Here is a 26053-nt window from a genome sequence, read left to right on the forward strand (position 1 = left end):
ACTTTCTCGAGCACCAATGTGAGAGCTAACTTTGACAGGGACTCGGAGTCCCTGTTAAGCGTTTTCGGCTCGATAGAATGACAGCTGATTTCCCAAAGCCAACTATGAAGAAGAATCGAAATCACAGCTCACTTTTCCTTTGAATTATACCCAAACAGCTGTTGAAATAATTGAAGCACGCCATTTTTTGCGCTTTACAATATAATTCTGTGCGTTAACAGCACTCTGTAATTGTTTCTCGTTCAGATAAATTAAAGCAGTCGAGATAGCGGATTTGCTTTTATGAACAGTTTACCTGGTCTTTAAGTTTTTCGAACAGATAGCTATCAGGGACTTTGACAGGGACTCGAGAAACCGGCCCTTAACCCCTTAAAAGTAAGACGAACACATTGTAATCATTATTTTTATACCCGTTACTCGTAGAGTAAAAGGATATATTAGATTCGTGCAAAAGTATGTAACAGGTAGAAGGAAGCGTTTCCGACCCTATAAACTATATATATTCTTCGATCTAGCCATGTCCGTCTGTTTATTTTAGCCGTTTATTTTAGCCGAGCGCCACGCCCCCTCTAACGCCCACAATCGCCCACTATCGATTTTAAAATGGGTCCTGCACCCACATCTTTAAAGATTTCCGAGAATCTATCTCCCTCGCACTCCCTTTAGCTGAGGTTCGAATTAGAGGTCTGCATGAATGCATTCAAATCGCCCTATGAAGTTCATATATATATATATATATAAAATTATTGGATGTTGTTTAAATGACACTTTTTAATATACAATTGGTTTGAATTAAATCCATCCAACCAGTTTTTATAGAAAAAATCCCAAAGTTGCTTGATTTTTTGATGGCATAGACCCTACCCTACCCTAAATGGATTTTAAATAAAACGATGATCACAATTTTCACAGCTCATCGACCCGTCGCGATTTCTTAAGGTACTATCTTGACCTTAAGAAATCGCGACGGGTCGATGAGCTGTGAAAATTGTGATAATATTTAAAATTAAAATATTTAAAATTAAAGGATACTATATATCGACATTTGTTTTCACTTCTTCCGCCCATGCGAACTCTTATGGTCTTCTAATGTTACAGATGTATGATCCACAAAAACATACTCTCTTGCTCTAAAGAATTCGCGGTTTTTGAAAAATCGATATAGAATATATCACTAGGTTTCTTTAGTTAAGTTATGTATGATCCATACAAATAAATCCTCTTGTTCCTAAGAATTCGCGGTCTTTGAAAAATCGATATAGAATATATCATTAGGTTTCTTAGTTAAGTTATGTATAATCCACACAAATATATCCTATTAATCCTAAGAACTCGCGGTTTTTAAAGAATTAATAATTATAGAGCCAAGTATAAGCATTAGTGTATTAGCTAGAAGAACATGGTCCAACCAATCTGAAGATCCTCCTGTTCTTAAGAATTCACGGGTTGGAAGAACTAATATAAAATCTATAGAAGTTATCACTATGGACTTTAAGAAGATCAATTGGCTTGGGAGAGAGAGCGGTGAAAGTGAACAAGTGAAAATTTCGAAATTTGGAGCTGTTGGGGCCGGTGGGAATAAATGCCCCCTCGCAATGTTATGTTTCTATTGAAAATACCCGTCGAATGAGGGGTCATATGATAAAATCCGACGCTCCGTTCAAAAGTTATAGCCAAAATAAGATTTTCTTCGTCTTCCCAAAATGAAAATTTAATTTTGTTTGTCAGTTTGTCACAGGGTTCGTAAAATATCCCTCACAATCTGTCATTTTGCTCAAACAAAATAATTTCAACATAGGGCGGTGATATTTGTCACAATAAAATGAGGAGTAACCAAGCAGGGCTGAGGAATATTTTTCTGACAAAAATGGCAACTGCTTTATACTGCTTTCTCCTCAAAACATTTTCCTCATCTTTGACATTTTGTGAGGAAAAAATTAGGAAAATATTAACCAAAATAACGCTACTAACACCAAGTTTGATTAAGGTAATTTATTCTGTTATCCAGACTATAATGCAATTCCTAAGTTTGTAAACGCAGGTTACATCTTTATACCCTTGTAGAGTCGGAAGGAGCCGGATCGGACAACTATATCATATAGCTTTCATAGGAACAATCGGGGAAAAAAATGTAAAAAAATTATATCTTGCGTGTTTTTGAACCTATAACATCCTACTTTTGGAAATGTAATTTTTTATCTAATTCTGAATTTCGAATAAAATTTTTTCAAAATCGGACGATTATATCATATAGCTACCATAGGAACGATCGGAAAATGAATGGGAATATAATAGGAAATAAATTATAATTATAAATGTTGATATCAGAACTTTTGTATGTTGAAGGTGCGGTCGTCACTAGTTTTTTACCTCGTTAAGAGGTGTTTTTATTTGATATCAGAAGTTTTTGTTTGTTTACATTTGCTCTCATAGGAGCTAATATATACATTTAAATTTAAATTGGTCAATCATAATTTTTAAACTATTGTATTTTAAGGCTTAGTATTCAACCCAACAAAAAGTCGTCCAAAACAAAAAACTTCATATGAAAAACAACGTCAAAAAATTTTGTTTCATATGAAGTTTTTGTTTTGGACGACTTTTTGTTGGGTTGGGTACTAGCCCTTACAAATTAAGTTAAAAGGCGTTGAAGTATTTCAAAATACCTTTTAAACGAGGTATAGCACATGTCTGTACCTTTAGTAGTGTAGAACTTACAAACTAACGAAATTTAGCTATTTTTAGCTTTTTCGGCGGCTTTTTCCAAAAGTCGTAGAACAAAAGATTCCTATATGGAACTCTTAAGTGCAAATTTACTGATTCCATGACCCTAAGATACAGTTCGGATACCCTCCCACAAAATTCAATACTCAAGGAGCGTTAGTTGTTCTGAGCTGGCAAAAGTGGCTATTTTCGTTTCTGAATAACTTTTAAACGCGATTTTTTACATAAACATGATATATACCAAAATTTAAGGAATCTCAAGGGCTATACAGTTTAAAGTTGTAAGGAAAATCGTTAGAGCCGTTTTTGAGAAAATTAAAAAAAAGTTAAAAAAAAGTTTAAACAAATTTTCTTTTGTTCATATCTTTTTAACTATTACATTTACATAAAATGCATTTAAAAGGCGTTTATAGCATTTAAAAATACCTTTCAAACGAGATGCAGCACAAGTCTGTAGCTTTAGTAGTATAGAAGTTACGGCTTTCCGAATTTTAGCTATTTATAGCTGTTTTCCCGCTAAACTAACGGGTTTTTCCAAAAGTGGTAGAACAAAAGTTTTTTATATCGATGTGATGAACGTCATATCAAATTTTCAAAACTTAAAAAACATGTTTTGGACAAACTGACAAACTGACAAACAGAATTAAATTTTCATTTTGGGAAGAAGAAGAAAATCTTATTTTGGCTATAACTTTTGAACGGAGAGTCGGATTTTGAAAAATGACCCCTCATTCGACGGGTATTTTCAAAAGGAATACAACTAAAACATTGCGAGGGGGCATTTATCCCCACCGGCCCCAACAGCTCCAAATTTCGAAATTTTCACTTTTTCACTTTCACCGCTCTCTCTCCCAAGCCAATTGATTTTCTTAAAGTCTTGGTATGCAATCCTTTAAGTTTTTGCAATACCTTTCGATAGGTGTATTATTCATTATGATCGGACCATCACAGTAGATTTTCATTTCTTCGTGTATATATAGTAGTCGCCTTCGCACACTCTCCTGGTGCGCTACGTCACTACATGGACTGCCGTCCATAGTGATGAGTGATATTTACGAACCCTGGTTTGTCAGTTTGTCAGTTTGTCCAAAACATGTTTTTTAAGTTTTGAAAATTTGATATGACGTTCATCACATCGATATAAAAAACTTATTATACCCTTGCAGAGGGTATTATGATTTCAGTCAGAAGTTTGCAACGCAGTGAAGGAGACGTTTCCGACCCCATAAAGTATATATATTTTTGATCAGCATCACAAGACGAGTCGATCTAGCCATGTCCGTCTGTCCGTCTGTCCGTCTGACCGTCTGTCCGTCTGTCCGTCTGTCCGTCTGTCCGTCTGTCTGTTTCTACGCAAACTAGTCTCTCAGTTTTTGAGCTATCGGGATAAAACTTTCCCAAAAGTCTTCTTTCTATTGCAGGTAGTATATATGTCGGAGTCGACCGGATCGGACAACTATATATTATAGCTCCCATAGGAACAATCGGAAAAAAAAAACTTTAAAAAATTCTAGCTTCGGTGTTTTTTGAAATATTACCTTCTACTTTTGGGGATGTTATTATACCCTTGCAGAGGATATTATGATTTCAGTCAGAAGTTTGCAACGCAGTGAAGGAGACGTTTCCGACCCCATAAAGTATATATATTTTTGATCAGCATCACAAGACGAGTCGATCTAGCCATGTCCGTCTGTCCGTCTGTCCGTCTGTCCGTCTGACCGTCTGTCCGTCTGTCCGTCTGTCTGTTTCTACGCAAACTAGTCTCTCAGTTTTTGAGCTATCGGGATAAAACTTTCCCAAATGTCTTCTTTCTATTGCAGGTAGTATATATGTCGGAGTCGACCGGATCGGACAACTATATCTTATAGCTCCCATAGGAACAATCGGAAAAAAAAAACTTTAAAAAATTCTAGCTTCGGTGTTTTTTGAAATATTACCTTCTACTTTTGGGGATGTTATTTTTTAATTATTTCTGAATTTCGAATTAATTATTTAAAAAATCGGACTACTATATCATATAGCTGCCATAGGAACGATCGGAAAATTAATGGAAAAGTAATAGGAAATAAATTCTAGCTTCTTTGGTTTTTATTGTACTATCTTCTACTCTAGGATATGACTCTTTTTAAATATTTCCGAATTTCAATTTTAATTTAATCAAAATCGGACGACTATATCATATAGCTGCCATAGGAACGATCGGAAAATTAATGGAAAAGTAATAGGAAATAAATTCTAGCTTCTTTGGTTTTTATTGTATTATCTTCTACTCTAGGATATGACTCTTTTTAAATATTTCCAAATTTTAATTTTAATTTGATCAAAATCGGACGACTATATCATATAGCTGCCATAGGAACGAGCGGAAAATTAATGAGAAATATTAGAAAATTGAACATTTTTGCGATTTGTTAATTAATAGGAATGATCTGCAAGGGTATATAAGCTTCGGCTGGCCGAAGCTAGCTTCCTTTCTTGTTTTTTAATTATTTCTGAATTTCGAATTAATTATTTAAAAAATCGGACTACTATATCATATAGCTGCCATAGGAACGATCGGAAAATTAATGGAAAAGTAATAGGAAATAAATTCTAGCTTCTTTGGTTTTTATTGTACTATCTTCTACTCTAGGATATGACTCTTTTTAAATATTTCCGAATTTCAATTTTAATTTAATCAAAATCGGACGACTATATCATATAGCTGCCATAGGAACGATCGGAAAATTAATGGAAAAGTAATAGGAAATAAATTCTAGCTTCTTTGGTTTTTATTGTATTATCTTCTACTCTAGGATATGACTCTTTTTAAATATTTCCAAATTTTAATTTTAATTTGATCAAAATCGGACGACTATATCATATAGCTGCCATAGGAACGAGCGGAAAATTAATGAGAAATATTAGAAAATTGAACATTTTTGCGATTTGTTAATTAATAGGAATGATCTGCAAGGGTATATAAGCTTCGGCTGGCCGAAGCTAGCTTCCTTTCTTGTTTTTTTTTTTTTATTGCATTGTTTTTATCCCAGCGCTACAAGCATGTAGTATACTTATAAATTAAGGCGCTAGTCACAGGTATACAATTTTAAGGTTGAACTTAAATCTTAACTTATATGCTAACATTTGTGTCGGCTCAGATTGCAATGTATATATAATCCGTTTCATTATTACTCTTATTACTATTACTATTTTAATTGACTTTTATTTTTAAATGTTGATTTTAATTTTTTTTATTTATTTTGAATTTTTTAATTTTTTAATTTTTAGTTAGTTTATTTTAATTTTAAACTGTAATTTTTATTTTTATTATTCTCACTTTCTCTCTAGATTCTGGTGGTGCTCTTAATTTGTCTTAAAATATTCTTGCAGTGCGTTTTTAAATTGAGCTTTGGTTCTACCACTTTTTCGAAAAACTCGCTAGTTTAGCGGGAAAACAGCTATAAATAGCTAAAATTCGGAAAGCCGTAACTTCTATACTACTAAAGCAGCGGTCGGCACACACATACGTTGACATTGTATTTTATATTTGTGTGAGTAATTTGCACTGGGCAGCTGCTATATACACCTTCTATATGCAATTTGTGTTAATGTAATAGTTAAAAAGATATGAACAAAAGACAATTTTTGAAAATTTTTTTAGCTTTTTTTTATTTTTCTCAGAAACGGCTCTAACGATTTTCTTTAAAACTTTAAAATGTATAGCCCTTGAGATTTTTTTAATTTTGGTATATAACACATTACTGTAAAAAGTTACGTTTAAAAGTTATTTTTATACGAAAATAGCCACTTTTGCCAGCTCGAACTACTAAAGCTCCCTGAGTATTGAATTTTGTGTGAGGGTATCCGAACTGTATTTTAGGGTCATGGAATCAGTAAATTTGCTCTTAAGAGTTCCATATAGGAATCTATTGTTCTACGACATTTGGAAAAAGCCGCTACTTCAGCGGGAAAAAGCTAAGAATAGCTACATTTCGTTAGTTTGTAAGTTCTACACTACTAAAGGTACAGACATGAACGAGTAACTTTTAGGTAGCGTACTTATTTAGTCGCATCTAAAATCATTTTTCGTCACAAAAGTTGATATCAGAACTTTTGTACCTTGATGGTGCGATCGTCACTAGTTTTTTACCTCGTTAAGGGGTGTTTTTATTTGATTAAATTAATAGATTTTTTTCATAAACCGCGAATTCTTAGGATTAAAAGGATATATTTGTGTGGATCATACATAACTTAACTAAGAAACCTAATGATATATTCTATATCGATTTTTCAAAGACCGCGAATTCTTAGGAACAAGAGGATGTCTTTGCGTGGATCATACATAACTTAACTAAGAAACTAAGAAGCAAATGTCGATATATCGTATTCTTTAATTTTAAATATTATTCACAAATAATCATCTTGAGCTTAAGAATTCGCAACGGGTCGATGAGCTGTGAAAATTGTGATCATCGTCCTATTTAAAAATCTTTTTTTTTCTTTGGGTAACCTTAAATCTGAACTGTTCTACTTGAATCCCATTTGACTTGGGTCGTCACTTACCCAAATACCCAAAGCCATACCCAAACGACCGAAGTCAAATGGGTTTCAAGTAGGTCGGTTGGATTTAAGGATTGACAAACAAGTCAGGTTACTTGTGCAGGGCTCTAGTATTTATACCTATCAAAGTGCAGAAGACATTTTTCAAATCGGATCATTAATTAAAAAGTTATGCGCAATCAAAAAAAGGTTATATATCCATCTCCCTCGAACTCCCTTTAGCCGAGTGACGGGTATTAGATAGTCGGGACACGAACCCGCCTATAGCGTTCTCTCTTGTTTTAAAGTAATTACCTTGAACTTCAAACTCCATATCACAAAATATTAATTTGGACACGAAATATTATAAAAACACGCTTTCAAAGCTTAGTGTTGCTGCGAAAAATTAGTGATGCGCGCAGTTTTGCTTTGCAACTAAACACGTGCTCACGACTTTAGGTCTATTTTCAAAAAGTTTTAATTTTGCGGCTATATGCAGTAGTCGCCTTCGCACACTCTCCTTGTGCGCTTCGTCACTAAATGGACTGCCGTCCATAGTGATATTCGTTAGCAGGATTTTTACCAATTGTTGCTACAGAACGTGAAGCAGAACATTTAGTATCTCCTTTGCCAATACCATCGATACTGGACTTTAACTTTCAACCCGCCTCTTCGTTCAAAGGTCAATTCTCTGCGTCAAGAAGGAGGCACATTGCAAAATCAAAAACAAGAGAGAACGCTATAGTCGGGTTGGTGTACCGACTATCTAATACCCGTCACTCAGCTAAAGGGAAAGCGAGGGAGGTGGATATATAACATTTTTTTTTAAATGCGCATAACTTTTTAATGAATGGTCCGATTTAAAAAATGTCTTCTACATTTCGACAGGTATAAATATACACAACAAAATTGCATTTATACTTTAAAGCTGTGGGCGCCAGACACATTTTAAAATCGTTAGCGGGCGATTGTGGCCGTTAGAGGGGACGTGGCGCTCGGCTGAAAGAAACTTGCGTTGCGTAGGAAGACCAAGAATTTGTGTGGGTAATCAAAACTTTTTTAGATTTTATAGTTTTCGAGATCTCAGCGTTCATACGGACAGACAGACATGGCTATATCGACTCGACTAGTGACCCTGATCAAGAATATATATACACACAAAAAAAACACGCCGCGTTAAAATCGATATGTCCAGGTAAATTTCAGGTAATCATACTCGTTTTTACCTTAAATATTTATAAAATTTATCTTAAATAATATCAATTTGCCGAATTCTCTCTCTCGAAGATTCGCTAACTTCGAAAAAGAGCGCAAAAAAGCAATATGGCGAGCAGAATTACGTGAGTGGAAGTAAGAAAGATGGATTCGAAATTCGAACTGACGTACTTCAAGCATGTTTCTCGCTTGCACTACTATAGTATAAAGGTGCAGAAACATCGATGGAAACATCGGTGCATCAATGGCTGCGTTCAGCAGAACAACATGATCAAGTGTGTTCTGCTGAACGCTCATACGTACATAACCATGCTATAAAAGTAATCGGCTTGAACCTATCGGTATCGATGCACCCCGCCAAAAACAGCTGTTCTTTTGCTTTACTGAAATAGATAGTACGAATATTTTCTTTAATAGGGAATATCTAATTAGCCTTTTTGATATTACACAGCGGAAATCAAAATCTGGACAACTTTGGTCACAAAGCTTCTTTTAGCTTTGTATTTAAAAAAAAAAGAAGACTTCAGGAACCCCAAAATTAAAAATAAACATGTCTGGCGCGACATACAACAAGCAATGGTGGGCCACGGTATAACCGACCTGGACCCAGATAAGTTGGATAGAAAGTTTGGGAACCTAAAAAAAAACTTACGACAACATTAAGGTGAAAAATCGCAGCACGGGCCAAAGAGCCTCAAAGTGGGAGTTATTCTACGAAATGGAATCAATTTTCGAGAATGATTTGGCCATGAACGGTGCCCGCACCTTGGCTACAAATATGACCGAGGAGGAGAACGACGAGCAGCTCTTAGGATACACAGAGTACTTGGACGGGTACTATAAAGAAATGGATTCGTCTTGCGCCACTCCCACAACATCCTGCGGAGCAGAAACGCACGATTCTGGTGAAGGCGTCAAGGAAGGTGGGAGCCGCAAACGAATGGCCAGAGTCCAGAAGGGCCAGTACTACCAAAAGAAGAAGGCGCTGGAGGCAGAGAGCGGAAAAGTAGAGGAGCTTAAAAAGTTGACCGCCGTAATGGAGGAAAGCAAAAGGCTGCAGGCTGAGCGGAACGATCTCCTAAAAGAATTTTTAAGCAAAATGAACAAGTAAATAAAAATTAAAACATGGTTATAGCATAATGAAGAAGTGAAAATAAATACATAGTTATAGTTATAAGAGATCTCAATAAATGAAAACAAAATATACTTTATAACGTGTTTTTATTAAAAAAGCTTATTGTTACATATTTTTAATAGTATCTCTTTTTATAGACGCCTCAGATAATTGTCTTTCCGATTCTGTTGACCAATTACAAGACACTATTTCCTCATCGTTGTCTTCGAAAATATCCCAGTCTTCTTCATCACCATTGATCAAAATAAAATTGTGCAACATGCATGACGCCAAAATAATGTAGTTTCTAAAACTAGGAGATTTAATTTCCAAATACTTCAACCTTTAAAACTTACCTTTAGGTAACCGAAATGCTCTTTCTATAATGGATCTTATAAATAACAAGAAAGGAAGCTACCTTCGGCCAGCCGAAGCTTATATACCCTTGCAGATAAAGTAATACTCACTCGGTGCAGTTCTAGGGATTCCAGATTCAGTGTTCCTATTTTTGAATTTTGTTTTTGAGTAGTCAAGAATTAAAACGCCTACTTCCTACAAATTAACAATAATTTTCTTATATATGTTTGAATATTCCTATGGGAGCCTTAAGATATAGTGGTCCGATCCGGCTCGCTCCGACATATGTACTACCTGCAATAGAAAGAAGACTTTCGGGAAAGTTTCATCGCGATAGCTTTAAAACTGAGAGACTAGTTCGCATAGAAACGGACAGACGGACAGACGGACAGACGGACATGGCTAGATAGACTCGGCTATTGGTGCTGATCAAGAATATATATACTTTATGTGGTCGGAAACGTCTCCTTCACTGCGTTGCAAACATCTGACTGAAATTATAATACCCTCTACAAGGGTATAAAAATCTTACGTTATATAGGGTTTGCGATGTACTTAAATGTCCATTATCTCTGTAAGGTGTTAACAAAAATTTACTTAATGGGTAAGCAGAGTCGCCTATTAAATGCCTGTCCTCAGAAAGAAGCGGATTTTCCTGATTTGCCAGCTTGGAAAACTGATGGCATGATTTAAACACTAGAGCGTCGTGCATTCTGCCTGGTTGTCCAACAAAAACATCTATAAAGCGACCAGTACTGTCACATATGCCCTGAAGGATTATAAAATGAACTTGCTTTCTATTATAGAAGTCTCGAGCATTTCCTACAGGCTGCTTTATAAGTATGTGGCACCCGTCTATAGCTCCTATTACACCTGGAATTCCTCCAGATTTTTTATCAAATATTCTAGCTGTTGCTACTTGCGCAGCAGTGGAGGGCCACTTTATATAAGCGTTTGCAAGTCCAGCAAGAATGCAAACAGTAAATTTAAATATTATGTGACCGGAACTCTTGTCTATGTTGAATCGATCGGCAACAGCCAAGAAGGATTCCTGCTTGGCCAATATCCAAATCGTGAAAAGAAGTTTTTTCTCCAAACAAGCGTGGACAATAGGTTCCTTCAGAGCTTCGACTTTAGGTGCTACTGCCAAAGAAGCGACTGTAAATAAAAAGATTAATTTATAAAGGATTTAAAAACTGCACGAGACATTCTAAAATGTTCCTTAAATTGGTCCAAGCGGTACCTTTGGACAGTCTCTTCGTAAAAATTTTTTGATTTTACGCAGCACCTCTTTTTCTTAAAAAGACGAGTTGTTAAATCTATATCGTCCACCGCCGCAATTACAGCATTGCACACTGCATTGACAAATATTGTCTTGCAAAATGACAATAGATTCAACCGAATTCATGGTTTTTCATTTATATTTGCCTTTCGTTACATTCTTCTTCTTATGTCCATTCTACTCGATATTTCGCCTATCGATACACGCCAACAGCTATGTATCATGTATCAAGGAAAGGTAGCGTACTTTTTTTACGCTACCTGATCACTGATCATGATGCAAGAATTTTGCATCAGTGATCAGGTAGCGTAAAAAAAGTACGCTACCTTTCCTTGATACATGATACATAGCTGTTGGCGTGTATCGATAGGCGAAATATCGAGTAGAATGGACATAAGAAGAAGAATGTAAAGAAAGGCAAATATAAATGAAAAACCATGAATTCGGTTGAATCTATTGTCATTTTGCAAGACAATATTTGTCAATGCAGTGTGCAATGCTGTAATTGCGGCGGTGGACGATATAGATTTAACAACTCGTCTTTTTAAGAAAAAGAGGTGCTGCGTAAAATCAAAAAAATTTTACGAAGAGACTGTCCAAAGGTACCGCTTGGACCAATTTAAGGAACATGATACATGATACATAGCTGTTGGCGTGTATCGATAGGCGAAATATCGAGTAGAATGTGCGTTCAGCAGAACTATCGTAAGAAATCCATCAGTGATCAGTGATCATGTTGTTCTGCTGAACGCAGCCAATTTTTTGGACAATCGATGTTTTTCGGGGCATCACTGTTCAAAGAAAAAGGAACGTTAAAGGTTTGTAATTTGTTACATTCTAATACTTATTGCAGAGAAAAAAAGAATACAGTCAGATATTTGCAACGCAGTGAAGGAGACCTTTCCGACCCCGTAAAAAATATATGTTGATCAGCATTACTAGGCCGTCTGTCGGTTCGTTTCTACGGAAACTAGTCTCTCAGTTTTCAAGCTATCGGAATGAATCTTTTACACAAGTTTTCTATCCCTTGCAGGTATTATATAAGTCAAAACCGTCCGGATCGAACCACTTTGTATATCTTAAGCTCACAAAGAAGGATCGGAAAAAAATGTAAAGTAGCTTCGGTGTTTTTTTTTAAATGTTACCTACTACTCTTGGGAATATTCTTTTTTTAATATTTCTGAATTTCAAATTAAATTTTTAAAAATCGGATCACTATATCATATAGCTGCTGTCAAAAAATAAAATTAAAATTAATAGGGAAAAAATTATATCCTTGATTTGTATTACATTTTCTTATTTTCTGGGATATATATTTCGAATTAAATTATAAACACCAAAATTTTGAAGGCTATATCATATAGCTGCTATAGAAAGGATACCACAATTAATGCCGAAAGCAGCTAAAATTTACATTGTTTTAACATATACGCAAGTAAATGTAAATAAAATGTTTTGTTAGTTAAAAGGAAGGATCTACAAGGGTATATTAGCTTCGGCTGGCCGCTAGCTTCCTTTCTTGCTCGTGTTCCCTGCAAGCAAACAGGCGATATTTCTATCGCCTATCGTCCAGAAGTCACTTCTTAGTAACTTCTGGGAGATAGAAACACGACAGAACACATTTTACAAAAACAAAATATACATCTATCGCTAAGAAGTCACTTCTTAGTCACTTCTGGACGATTAAAATACGATAGAACACATTTTACAAAAACAAAAAGGGTCACGATAGTGAAGAAGTAACTTCTAAGACACTTCTAGGCGATAGAAAGACGATAGAACACATTTTACAAAAACAAAAAGGGTTCAAATCGCGAGGAAGTAACTTCTGAGGCACTTCTGGACGATAGAATGGCGATAGAACACATTTGACTACCTAAAAAGGGTTCAAATCGCGAAGAAGTAACTTCTGAGGCACTTCTGGACGATAGAATGGCGATAGATCACATTTGACTACCTAAAAAGGCTTGCGATCGCGAAGAAGTAACTTCTGAGACACTTTTGGGCGATGAAAAGGCGATAGAACACATTCTACAAAAACAAACCAATGGGAAAAAAACATCTTCCAATTCACTTCTGGAAGTTAAATTGAAGATAGAAAGGAATTTGGTTTTATTTTTTGAAATGTTTGGGGTGCAGTCCGCTCTTGGCTCTCTCTTTATACCTGAAAACTACCCTGTTTTCTCTTTGACCTACGCACTTTGTATTTTGAATTCGAGCGTCAGTTCGTTTCGAGATTTCTTTGTGATCAGTGCGATTTATTCTGAATTTCTGTGTTTGTGATGAAATGCGGAGTGAACCCGTTATTTTTTAATTATTACATACCGGTGGAATATAAATAAAATACAATATTTATTTACATCAAAAATTAAAGTGATTGGATAAATCCAGATTTAAGCGTGTACAAGGCTGTCCTGCGAAAGCAAAAGGAATTACTTGGCGAGAAACTCTGGGCAAACCGAAAACTTAACTATACTCCACTTATTTAATTATAAAAGGTAAATACCTCCTCCGATTTGTATATGGCACAATATTAATTATTTTTTTGTTGTTTTAAGCATTTTTATAGACGGAACACGGAGCTGGACTTAAATAAAATAATACAGCGCCATTTCCTACAAGCTTATGGACCGTGCTTACATGCCGCAATGCTTTTGTAACTATATATTTCAATAAATGTCTTGAAAAAATAAACATGAAGAATGAGCACAAAAAACATATTTTCCAATTGGGAAAGGGTCTTCCACTGCCGCCGTAGTGGAACATTTCTTCCCGACGGGGGTGACTTCGGCGATCCGAATGCGATATCGTGCAAGTCACTTGTAGAAGTGTCGCCGAAGTCACTTCTGGAAGTTACTCAGAAGGCACTTGTAGACGATACCTAGAAGACCCTTTCCCAATTGGAAAATATGTTTTTTGTGCTCATTCTTCATGTTTATTCTTTCAACACATTTATTGAAATATATAGTTACAAAAGCATTGCGGCATGTAAGCACGGTCCATAAGCTTGTAGGAAATGGTGTTGTATTATTTTATTTAATTCCAGTTCCGTGTTCCGTCTATGAAAATGCTTAAAACAACAAAAAAATAATTAATATTGTGCCATTTAAAAATCGGAGGAGGTATTTACCTTTTATAATTAAATAAGTGGAGTATAGTTAAGTTTTCGGTTTGCCCAGAGTTTCTCGCCAAGTAATTCCTTTTGCTTTCGCAGGACAGCCTTGTACACGCTTAAATCTGGATTTATCCAATCACTTTAATTTTTGATGTAAATAAATATTGTATTTTATTTATATTCCACCGGTATGTAATATGTAAAAAATAACGGGTTCACTCCGCATTTCATCACAAACACAGAAATTTAGAATAAATCGCACTGATCACAAAGAAATCTCGAAACGAACTGACGCTCGAATTCAAAATACAAAGTGCGTAGGTCAAAGAGAAAAAGGGTAGTTTTCAGGTATAAAGATAGAGCCAAGAGCGGACTGTACCCCAAAGACTTCAAAAAAATAAAACCAAATTCGTTTCTATCTTCAATTTAACTTCCAGAAGTGAATTGGAAGATGTTTTTTTCCCATTGGTTTTGTTTTTGTAAAATGTGTTCTATCTCCTTTTCATCGCCCAAAAGTGTCTCAGAAGATACTTCTTCGCGATCGCAAGCCTTTTTAGGTAGTCAAATGTGAGCTATCGCCATTCTATCGTCCAGAAGTGCCTCAGAAGTTACTTCTTCACGATTTGAACCCTTTTTAGGTAGTCAAATGTGTTTTATCGCCATTCTATCGCCCAGAAGTGCCTCAGAAGTTACTTCCTCGCGATTTGAACCCTTTTTGTTTTTGTAAAATGTGTTCTATCGTCTTTCTATCGCCTAGAAGTGTCTTGGAAGTTACTTCTCCACGATCGTGACCCTTTTTGTTTTTGTAAAATGTGTTCTATCGTATTTTAATCGTCCAGAAGTGACCAAGAAGTGACTTCTTCGCGATAGATGTATATTTTGTTTTTGTAAAATGTGTTCTGTCGTGTTTCTATCTTCCAGAAGTTACTAAGAAGTGACTTCTGGACGATAGGCGATGGAAATATCGCCCGTTTGCTTGCAGGGAGGGAGTAATTTGCACTGGGCAGCTCATCGATGTGTGTGTGCAGACCGCTGTTCTACGTTATACGTGTGCGAGCAGCGCGCCGGCAGAACAAAACCCTATGCTCACTTAATAGGGCGTTGCCGACCGCTGATATAAAGCCTAGTACTCAGTACGACGAAAACTGCTAGCTAAGCATAGGAGTAAGCGAGAGGCAAATAGGTAGCTAAAGTCTTTAGCTGGGACTTTTTTCCACCGCGGTACTCAGTTGAGCTAAGGGGCTGTCCATATATTACGTAATCACAATTTCGGCAATTTTTGACCCCCCCCCCCATGTAATCATTTCATCATACAGAAAAAAAAATTTGCACTAGAGTAATCATTTCATAATTGATGGTTGAAAACCTCGATATATCGCTGAAACCATCGAAAATTTGTTTAATTTTTTAAAATTGATCAAATTGCTAATAAAATTAGCGGTGAACGACCGCGATCGTCCCATGAATGATCTGATCGTTTGTGATCGTACGGCTTAATGATTTTTCCCGTTTGTGGTCGAATAATTTATGCAATCGGTTGGTATGATCGTGCGTCTTCGCGCTTACCACTGTGACCAGTGTGATCGTGCACTCGTCAGCTTTCATGCCACGGTAATGTTTATTAAATTATAAGCACTCGTCATGTATGTCGATCTAATTATTAAAAACTAAACTATTTGTACATTAAAACTAAACTATTGAGTGTCAAAAATTTCTCGATACTCTACATATTAACCTAACAACTTCGAATGTATAAAAATGAAACTTTCGAAGTTGTCAAGTTTGAACTAACGAGTATACAGTTTATACTCACTCAGTGTACTGAAATTTAGGCTGCTAGTTTATGTTGTATACTTTTTAGTATAATGCCAGTATAAATATTATACCCCGTATTAAAGAGACAAAATTCAAAAATTGTTGTTTTTTACTTTCATATATTATTAAAAATATTTTTTACATTTTTATAAATTACTGAAGGTAATTTTTAATTTAACAAACATACATAAATACAATACATGTACACTAGGGTGGACTTTTTTAAGGTCAACTGAGCTCAGCATCTTGAATGGTAGGTTTCTGTGTCCAATAAATTTATGCGAAAACCGAAAAATTTTATATCATCGTTTGGGCGGTGCGTAATGGCCCTAAAGTTTCGCTAAAAATTAAGTGTAAAACTAGGATTTTACACCATTCCATTTCTTGTCAGATTTTAACATGTCAACTTTTGGTTTCGCTCGAGTAAAAGAGTCAAGCAGAAATTTATTTCATGAATATTAACAGTTGGATGTAGCCTAGCCTGTAGAGCTTCTGTCTCCCAACAAAAAGAACCGAGTTCGATCCCCGACCCACCATTTTTTTTTGTGACTCACAATAAAATAGATATTCTATTTTACAATTTTGAAGATTAACTATTACTTTTGCGTTTGTCAATAAAAATTTTCGTCAAATAAATGCTGGCTTGGGATACAATGATATTAACTATTAGTTTTCAGGGACCGTAATAGTTATAAGTTGTACTCTAAAATTCATTGATTATTCGCAGGGAACGAAAATAACTGTTATTGTAAATTTTTCATACAAAAAAATCACGCACTTAGAAGGGCCCTAAAAATTTTTTAAATACACCACAATTTGTATTAGCCATTGTAGTTTACAAATCCGTAATGATTTTTATTTTTTGATTTTTATAACAAAACTCAAAAAATAACTGTTATTTTTTGATTTTTATGAATAACAGTTATTCCCTTGACATTTTTGAAAAAATGAAATAATTAAAAAAAACATGATACCCGTGCTTTTTATAACTTACTAAAAATTTGTTAAAAAAGGCAACCGCGCATATTTTATACCTATAGTTTTTTAAAATTTTGTTTACCCACAAAATCGCCATAAATCAAGTTTGAGTTTTATTTTTGATCACGACGAATAACTGTTATTTGTCAACTTTTATTATAAAACTCAAAAAATAACAGTTATTCTTTGAGCTTTACTTTACAAATTAGAAAATAACTGTTAAAGTGTGATTTTTAAAATAAAACTTATAAAAGTTACGTTCCCTGATTATTCGTTGTTATTCAGTATTTTTAACTTGTAATTGTCTCCCAACTAGCTCGGGAAAGTGATTAAGATACTTTTTAAAGTACTGTCAAAGTATAAAATCAATTCTACGGCGTCTAGATGAATCTGAAAAATGCGTAATAAACTTTAAAGCCGTTGCGCACCGACTAAAACTAATTATTTTTTACTTTTTCTTTCTTTTATGGGTTAAGGATACAAAAAGGCCATATACTTCCGTAAAATGGAAGAATTTACTCATAAATTATGCACTAAGACACAATTTAAATATACTTACATTTCAAATAAGCCCAAAATAAGCAAATATTAAAATTTTTTACAAGTAATTTTTACAAACATAAACATAAACAGACCGCAGCGTCGTTTAAAAAATACACTAATGTCAGACCCTTAAAGTACTAACGCGTTGAATAACATTAAAAAGCAGTAACACTTTTTCTGTTCGAAATGTCCAGGTTTCTAACCAGAGCATCCTGGCTTCACACCAGGAACGAAAATCGATACTTCGGTATAGAAATTAAACTCAGGGCATAAACTTAACACTATTTAGTCTTAACTTAACACTATTGGGTCTGCCCCTTACATTATTCAGTTTTGAATTAATACTGACAGTTTAATAATAGCTGTAGTATACTTTTAATACAACGCTCATTAAATGTAAACTTTTCGTTTTTTTTTTTGTGTACCCTTGCAGAGGGTATTAGTCAGAAGTTTGCAACGCAGTGAAGGAGTTTATAAAAAATGTGTGCCATAGTATGTAAACATAGAAGGACCTAAAATCGTTTTCTTTAGTTAATAACACTGTGCAGCATTTTTAGTGCTTTTTAAATTTACCTCGATGGATGCTATATTTTTGGATTCGTTACGAATTCCCAAGTTAAACTGCGTTTTCCAAAAAGTGCCCCGACGCAAGAATTCTTAGCAAAAGGACCTCAAAGTTTGAAAAATGCTGAAATTTCCCAATTTTGCGGAGTTCTCAGAGGCAAATGGATGCATGATTTGATTCGATGTTAAAGTTTTTTAAAAGATACACTCTTTATCTTTCAAACCCCATACTTAGAATAATTTTAGGATTTTTTTCAGCTAAGAGTTTTACTAGTCGAAAAATATTAATCTTTTAATGAGACCGAAGTTTTCGGAGTTCATCCGCAATGCATGTAGCACGGTCTTACTCTTAGCAAACAAATTAACTGGCGCCAATTTTAAAATATTACAAAACGTTGAGCCGACCTGGGTCGCGAGCTTTAAATTCGCTATTGGAATGGCAATATGTATTGCAGCAACTCCTACAGGCAGTTTTCCATTGGTTTTTGTGGTTTTCCTTCCATTTATATGTTATTGGCACACCGATTCTGCACAAACACAGCCAAAGATTAAATTTTTTATTCTTTGGGCCGCGGCTAAAGGCGTTCATCGGAATTCATCCGCTAAATCTAGTATTTTTTTGGTATTTCCTTACTGTTTCCTTAGCTCAACTGAGTACCGAGGTGGAAAAAAGTCCCCGGCTAAAGGCCTTAGCTACCTATTTGCCTCTCGCTTACTCCTATGCTTAGCTAGCAGTTTTCGTCGTACTGAGTACTAGGCTTTAAACGAAAATTCATGTATACATCGATGGTTGAAACCCTACATCGATGTATCGCCGTTTTTAAAAACATAGATAATATCGAAAGATACATCGATGGTTTTGCATCTCTAATCTACCATCCGATTACAGCTGATCTGAACAGCTGTGGCTCATAAAAACATAAACAAAGGTTGTTGAAGTACGAGATTATAATGAACAATTTCCAAACTATTTTGGCTGTTGTTCAACAGCAGAACCTTAATTTGCTACAGCTTTTTAAGGCAGTCAATTCGGAGGAGTGGAATGATGACGAATTGGAGCTGTACGAAGGCATTTTTTCAACAAAATATCAAATACCAAGACGTGTGTGGATGGTGGTAAGTGCCGTCGAATTCTATTAAAAATAAAGTTATAGAATGCGTTTTATAAACAGAAGCGATACGGGACATTTTGGGAAAAGGATATACCCGAAAACAACGACGAGTTTTTCAAAGAGAGCTTTCGAATGGAGAAAAGGACATTTCGTTTTTGGTGGATCGGCTTGGAGTTTTGACGAAAAAGGATACAAACTGGCGAAATGCAATTCCCCTGGAAAAGAGGATCGCTATTGCCCTGTACACCTTGGGATCATCCTCGGAATATCGTGCTGTTGGAAGGCTTTTCGGAGTTGCACAAAACACGGTGTGCGAAATTCTCCACGAATTTTTCCGGGCTCTCATATTGGAGCTCGGAAGTGAGTTTATGTCTCCCGACTACTTAACTCCAGAAAAAGTAAACGAATGTGTCAAGGGGTTCGAAGCTATTGGGTTTCCACAGTGTCTAGGAGCAATTGGTAAGACATTACTTCATCAATTTAGTTCATGGCTATAACAATATACATTTTTTATATGGGTGCCACATTGAAATTAAACCGACAGCTGCAGAAGCTGTCGAAGAATCGATCATCACAATTATAAGGGTTGGTACTCAATTGTACTATTCGCTCTCGTGGATTACAGGTAAATTACCTTTTTTTAAGTGCTTAACAGTCTTCTTATATTTTATATGTACTACAGATACAGGTTCACCTACGTAAACATCGGATCTGCAGGGCGATGCCACGACTCTGCAATTTTTCAAAGGTCTAGCCTGGCAAGAAAAATGGTCTCTACTCCTTTTCTTCAGGAGAAAACCAGGGAAATTTGCGGCGTAGAAGTTCCGGTGCTGCTTATTGGGGACTCGGCCTTTCGATTCTCGCAAACGCTGATGAAACCGTACCCATTTTCCACAACTGCTTCCGAGGAGCAGCGGAATTTTAACTACAATCTCTCTAAAGCTAGGCGAGTTGTAGAAAATGCATTCGGCCATTTAAAGGCAAGGTTTCGGTTTATTGGAAAATGACAGGACAGTCATTATAAGAACAATAATGCAGTCATTCTAGCCTGCTGCATTTTGCATAATATTTTAAATGAGCACAACAGCACTATTAATGACAATTGGCAACCGACTGCAAGTGACCTACGCGAACAACCATTGCGTACTAATATGTCTGCAGATTTCAGCCAGCCTGCTAAAAGAGTAAGATCAGCTATCGCCCAATATTGTCAAAATATAAATAAATAAAGTTCATGAAATACAAATATGTTTGATTTTGTTTTATTCTAATTTTATTAGCTATTTCTGATTGTTTTAGTTGTTGTTTTGACGCCTTAAGAGCTCCAACAAATCAGCCTGGCACCGAGCTTGGCTCTCTGCCATTCTAGACATTATTTCGGTCTGCGCTCGCTGCTCCTCCAGCCTATCCCTGGCTATCTCTACGAGCTCGGCCTTGTGGTCTTCTTTGGCACGCTTTGCAGGGGGCGCATTGCTTCCTGAGCGTTGGCTTCCGCTACAGATGGAGGCTTCATTGTCCTCGGGGTCCACCTCCAATGTCTCCACAAAGAATTCATTCCGGTATGCAGTAAAGACAAAAGATTAGTTATTCGAAAACTATAAATTAAGTCTGGGGACATACTCTCGTTCTCCAAGTTGGACTTCTCAGTGTTGTGGATGCGGAAAGAGTGAAGGGACCTACGTTTCATATCTTTTTTTTTTTTTGGGTGTACATTAACGCTTCCTTCTCCCTGTTACATACTTTTTCACGAATACAATATACCCTTTTACTCCACGAGTAACGGGTATAAAAACCGTATATCGAGAGTAAGTAAAAGCGGCTAGAGTGAGTACATAGTCAAATTTCATTCGCACATTTCTTTTATCCTTGCAGAGGGTATTATGATTTCAGTCAGAACTTTGCAATGCAGTGAAGGAGACGTTTCCGACCCCATAAAGTATATATATTCTTGATCAGCATCACAGACGAGTCGATCTAGCCATGTCCGTCTGTCTGTTTCTACGCAAACTAGTCTCTTAGTTTTTGAGCTATCGGGATGAAACTTTCCCAAAAGTCTTCTTTCTATTGCAGGTAGTATATATGTCGGAACCGACCGGATCGGACAACTATATCTTATAGCTCCCATAGGAAGGACCGGAAAAGAAATTCTAGCTTCGGTGTTTTTTGAAATATTACCTTCTACTTTTGGGGATGTTATTTTTTAAATATTTCTGAATTTCGAATTAAATATTTAAAAAATCAGACTACTATATCATATAGCTGCCATAGGAACGATCGGAAAATTAATGGAAAAGTAATAGGAAATAAATTCTAACTTCTTTGGTTTTTATTGTATTATCTTCTACTCTAGAATATGACTCTTTTTAAATATTTCCGAATTTCAATTTTAATTTGATCAAAATCGGATGACTATGTCATATAGCTGCCATAGGAACGGTCGGAAAATTAATGAGAAATATTAGAAAATTGAACATTTTTTCGATTTGTTAATTAATAGGAATGATCTGCAAGGGTATATAAGCTTCGGCTGGCCGAAGCTAGCTTCCTTTCTTGTTTCATATGCATCGAGGCACAAATAACTGTGCGCATAGAAAGAGAAGTACAAAGGTTATAAATTCATAACACTCACACAGGGGTGTCACAGAAATCTCTTCCAACCGAAGACGGTTGGATTTTGCATTGATGCACGTAAGAACTTTAACGGATTTCGGTTGGAAATAATTTCTGTGACACGCCCGACAGAGTCTCTACCATTTACTGTCCTCTATTCTTCATTTGCATTGCCACATTTTTGACGGTTTCTAAATCCCCCGTATTTTGCCGGACGTTTTGATAAAATTACCCAACTTACAAATGTTTCCCAAAAATAAACCTTTATTTAAGACAACTCTAATAATTTTTATGAACTACATGCATACTACGATTTGTATACCTACTTCGGGTTATATTTAAAAATATGCTATTAATAAAACCTCTCGAAAAAATTAGCTAAAATCTAGAAAGGAAGTTAACTTCGGCCAGCCGAAGTTTATATACCCTTGCAGATATGCCTACTTAAAATGTTGTTTTAACATTGTCAAAAATCAAAACGCCTACTTTCTACAAAGGTACAATGGTTTTTCTATTAATTTTTTTGAAAATTCGTATGGGAGCCATAAGATATAGTGGTCCGATCCGGCTCATTCCGACATATGTACTACCTGCAATAGAAAGAAGATTTTTGGGAAAGTTTCATCGGGATAGCTTTAAAACTGAGGAAACGGACAGACGGACCGACGGACAGAAGGACAGACGGACATGGCTAGATGGACTCGGCTATTGATGCTGATCAAGAATATATACTTTATGTGGTCGGAAACGTCTCCTTCACTGCGTTGCAAACTTCTGACTGAAATCATAATACCCTCTGCAAGGGAATAAAAAAATCTGTCAGCAAACCGTCTACCTGACAGTGTTACCAATTAGCTAGAACTTTAAAATACCAAATATGTTCAGCTTTCGGAGTTAGTTATCGAAATGTTGTGTTAACGAATTTTTTATTCAAAGGTAGTTAAAAATGAAACTTATTTCTGGTAAACATTTCATGGTAAAAGAAGGTGTAGTTATTGAGAAATTAATAAAAACAGGCCGCCTTTTGTCTTTTTGTCTGCGTCCTAGCCTCTCGCAGTTTATGCCTTCGCAAGTACTCTAGAGCAGACGGCATTTTGGTTCGCTTTTAAAATTCTTTCCAACTTCAAAATAAAAATAAATCAACGCAGCCGCGGCAAACCGCTGTTCAGGGCTGCAATAGCCTGGCGGGTAATTCAAATTTTTAATTTTTTTCTTTTATTATGTACAATATGCGCTTTAAACATATATTCTTTTTGTAATTTTGCAAGAAATAATTAATTTTAAGTTAGCGTCGAAAACAGGAAGCACCCGATGGCCATTGGGGGTATTTTCCCATACAGCTGAACTGTTGGGCGAATATCTCGAAAACTGACAATAATCACTATGGACGGCAGTCCATGTAGTGACGAAGCGCACCAGGAGAGTGTGCGAAGGCGACTACTATATATACACGAAGAAATGAAAATCTACTGTGATGGTCCGATCATAATGAATGATACACCTATCGAAAGGTATTGCGAAGACTAACAGGATTGCATACCAAGACTCTACGAAAATCAATTGGCTTGGGAGAGAGAGCGGTGAAAGTGAAAAAGTGAAAATTTCGAAACTTGGAGCTTTTGGGGCTGGTGGGGATAAATGCCCCCTCGCAATGTTTTAGTTGTATTCCTTTTGAAAATACCCGTCGAATGAGGGGTCACTTGTCAAAATCCGACGCTCCGTTCAAAAGTTATAGCCAAAATAAGATTTTCTTCTTCTTCCCAAAATGAAAATTTAATTCTGTTTGTCAGTTTGTCCAAAATATGTTTTTTAAGTTCTGAAAATTTGATATGACGTTCATCACATCGATATAAAAAACTTTTGTTCTACCACTTTTGGAAAAACCCGCTAGTTTAGCGGGAAAACAGCTATAAATAGCTAAAATTCGGAAAGCCGTAACTTCTATACTACTAAAGCTACAGACTTGTGCTGCATCTCGTTTGAAAGGTATTTTTAAATGCTATAAACGCCTAATAGTTAAAAAGATATGAACAAAAGAAAATTTGTTTAAACTTTTTTTTTAGCTTTTTTTTAATTTTCTCAAAAACGGCTCTAACGATTTTCCCTACAACTTTAAACTGTATAATCCATGCAAAACTAGATTTATGGTGGATTTTTAAAGTTCGGATTTTTTCACTTTTTTCGGTTGACAGAGTCCAAGTTTAAGTTTTATCATAGGCGGCGACATGTAAACAAAAATGAGTGGTGACGACAGCCGGGTCAAAAAATAGCTAAATTTAAAAGCTAGAAAATTATAAAAGTTCTGAAAATTCCTTTAAAATATAAAATTGCTTGCGTTATGACTGTGAGTATTTTTAATTAAGTACTATCCATTTGGATAATTCATTCTTATGAAAAAAGTAACCTTAATTTCAAAAATTAAATTCACTTTAATAATTTTCTAGCTTTTAAATATCTGATTTAGCTATTTAGTGGCCCGGCTGCCAACACCACTAATTTTTGTTTACATGTCGCCGCCTATGATAAAACTTAAATTTGGACTCTGTCAACCGAAAAAAGTTGAAAAATCCGAAATTTAAAAATCCACCATAAATCCAATTTTTTATGAATTTGGGCCATACTCGGCTTGTTTTGTCCGGAGGGATGTAAACTTTAAGTTTGTACCCATTATAATTTTTCAACGGATTTATTTCGAGTTTTTACGATACATACAGCCGACTTACAGAGGACCAAAAAACACATTTTTCATCTTTGTCAAGTTTCTGCGCTGCCATTACTTATCAAATCATATTGATCTGTATGGCAAAGTTAAGCTTTGATCTATTGACTTTAAAATAAAACTAAAACTGGCCCAATCGGGTGGATATTTGCCGAGATATAAGAAGAAATTCGAAAAAAGTCCGAAATTTAACATTTCAAACTTTAAAAAATCTTTAAAAAAAATATGTGCCATCGATAAAAAAATTAGTGCTATTTTCGTGATCTAGGGGTCCAAAACTAACAGAATTGGCCATCAATTGCTGGGGAGCATTTCGGTTGTAAACTAGTGTTTTTCGTCACAAATGTTGATATCAGAACTTTTATATGTTGAAGGTGCGATCGTCACTAGTTTTTTACCTCGTGTTTTTATTTGATACACTATGCAGCATCAAAAATTTATCTCGATGTGGGCTATATTTTTGGATTCGTTACGAATTCCCAAGTTAAACTGCGTTTTCCAAAAAGTTCCCAGAGCAAGGATTCTTAGAAAAAGGACCTCAAAGTTCGAAAAATGCTGAAATTGGCCAAATTTGCGGAGCTCTCAGAGGCAAATGGATGCATGGTTTGATTCGATGTTAAAAAAGATACATTCTTTATCTTTTAAACCTCATACTAAGAATAAGTTAGGATTTTTTAAGGCAGAAATAAATTCCAGAAAACATAGTGAAAAAACTTAAAAACAAAAGTAATAGTCAAATAAGTAGTAGTGTTGCCGCCTTGTGTTTTTAAAAGTTTGATGTTGTAACTTTTTTTTTTATCAAATTAGTCTAATAGTAAAATGATAATCAATTACAATATTCGTAAAAAAATTATCCTCGATGGAACGCAATTTCTTAAAAATTTACGTGCAAAAAGAACTTGGTGGTCGGCCATGGTTCTCTTGTAATTGAATTTCAAAGTTCGCGGGTTTGCTATAAAAAACAAGGGTGCTTTTCTCATATTTTCAATCAAAGTAACTACGTTTTAATGAGTTCCTATAAAATTAATATATTGTTTAAATGAGTTCCTATAAAACTATTTAATTGTTTAAATGAGTTTCTATAAAAATAATTTAAATAGTTTTAAAAATCATATATGTATAGGGGAGAGGTCTGTAGATTGGGACGGTCTGTATTACAGATAACCAAGCCAAACTCTACGAGCCGAGTTTGAAGAAAATCGAAAATTTCATATGCGCAGTTGAGAAATTCTTACCCTTATACTAATAAAACCGTTTTTTTATTTCATTATCTACCCCTAAATGTTGTTAAATTTTAAATAAGTCAATGCATCCTACAGAATAGGAGTAAACATATACATTTCTCTATGTATGTTCAGTGAACGTATTTATTAGAGCCCTGCAT

General features: G+C 35.4%; 1 protein-coding gene and 1 long non-coding RNA gene across 3 annotated transcripts in view; one reads left to right on the plus strand and one right to left on the minus strand.

Moving 5' to 3' along the window:
* LOC138914670 (uncharacterized) overlaps positions 1-26053 on the minus strand; it is a 184402-nt gene that overhangs the window by 74832 nt on the left and 83517 nt on the right. Inside the window, exon 3 of one of the 2 annotated variants that reach the window (XM_070219434.1) lies at positions 9682-11089. The exons of the other annotated variant lie outside the window; for it this stretch is intronic. Coding sequence (XP_070075535.1) covers positions 10401-11089 — 689 coding nt within the window. The 3' untranslated portion in view covers positions 9682-10400. Of the gene's footprint in view, positions 1-9681; positions 11090-26053 lie in introns of those variants that run through there. 2 annotated transcript variants of the gene reach the window in all.
* LOC108058874 (uncharacterized) lies at positions 19122-20565 on the plus strand. The gene is made up of 4 exons (XR_001769977.3): positions 19122-19344; positions 19401-19799; positions 19885-19965; positions 20023-20565. It is a non-coding gene; the product is annotated as an uncharacterized lncRNA (long non-coding RNA).

Source organism: Drosophila takahashii, chromosome 2L (genome assembly GCF_030179915.1).
Source record: "Drosophila takahashii strain IR98-3 E-12201 chromosome 2L, DtakHiC1v2, whole genome shotgun sequence".
Taxonomy (NCBI): Eukaryota; Metazoa; Arthropoda; class Insecta; order Diptera; family Drosophilidae; genus Drosophila; species Drosophila takahashii.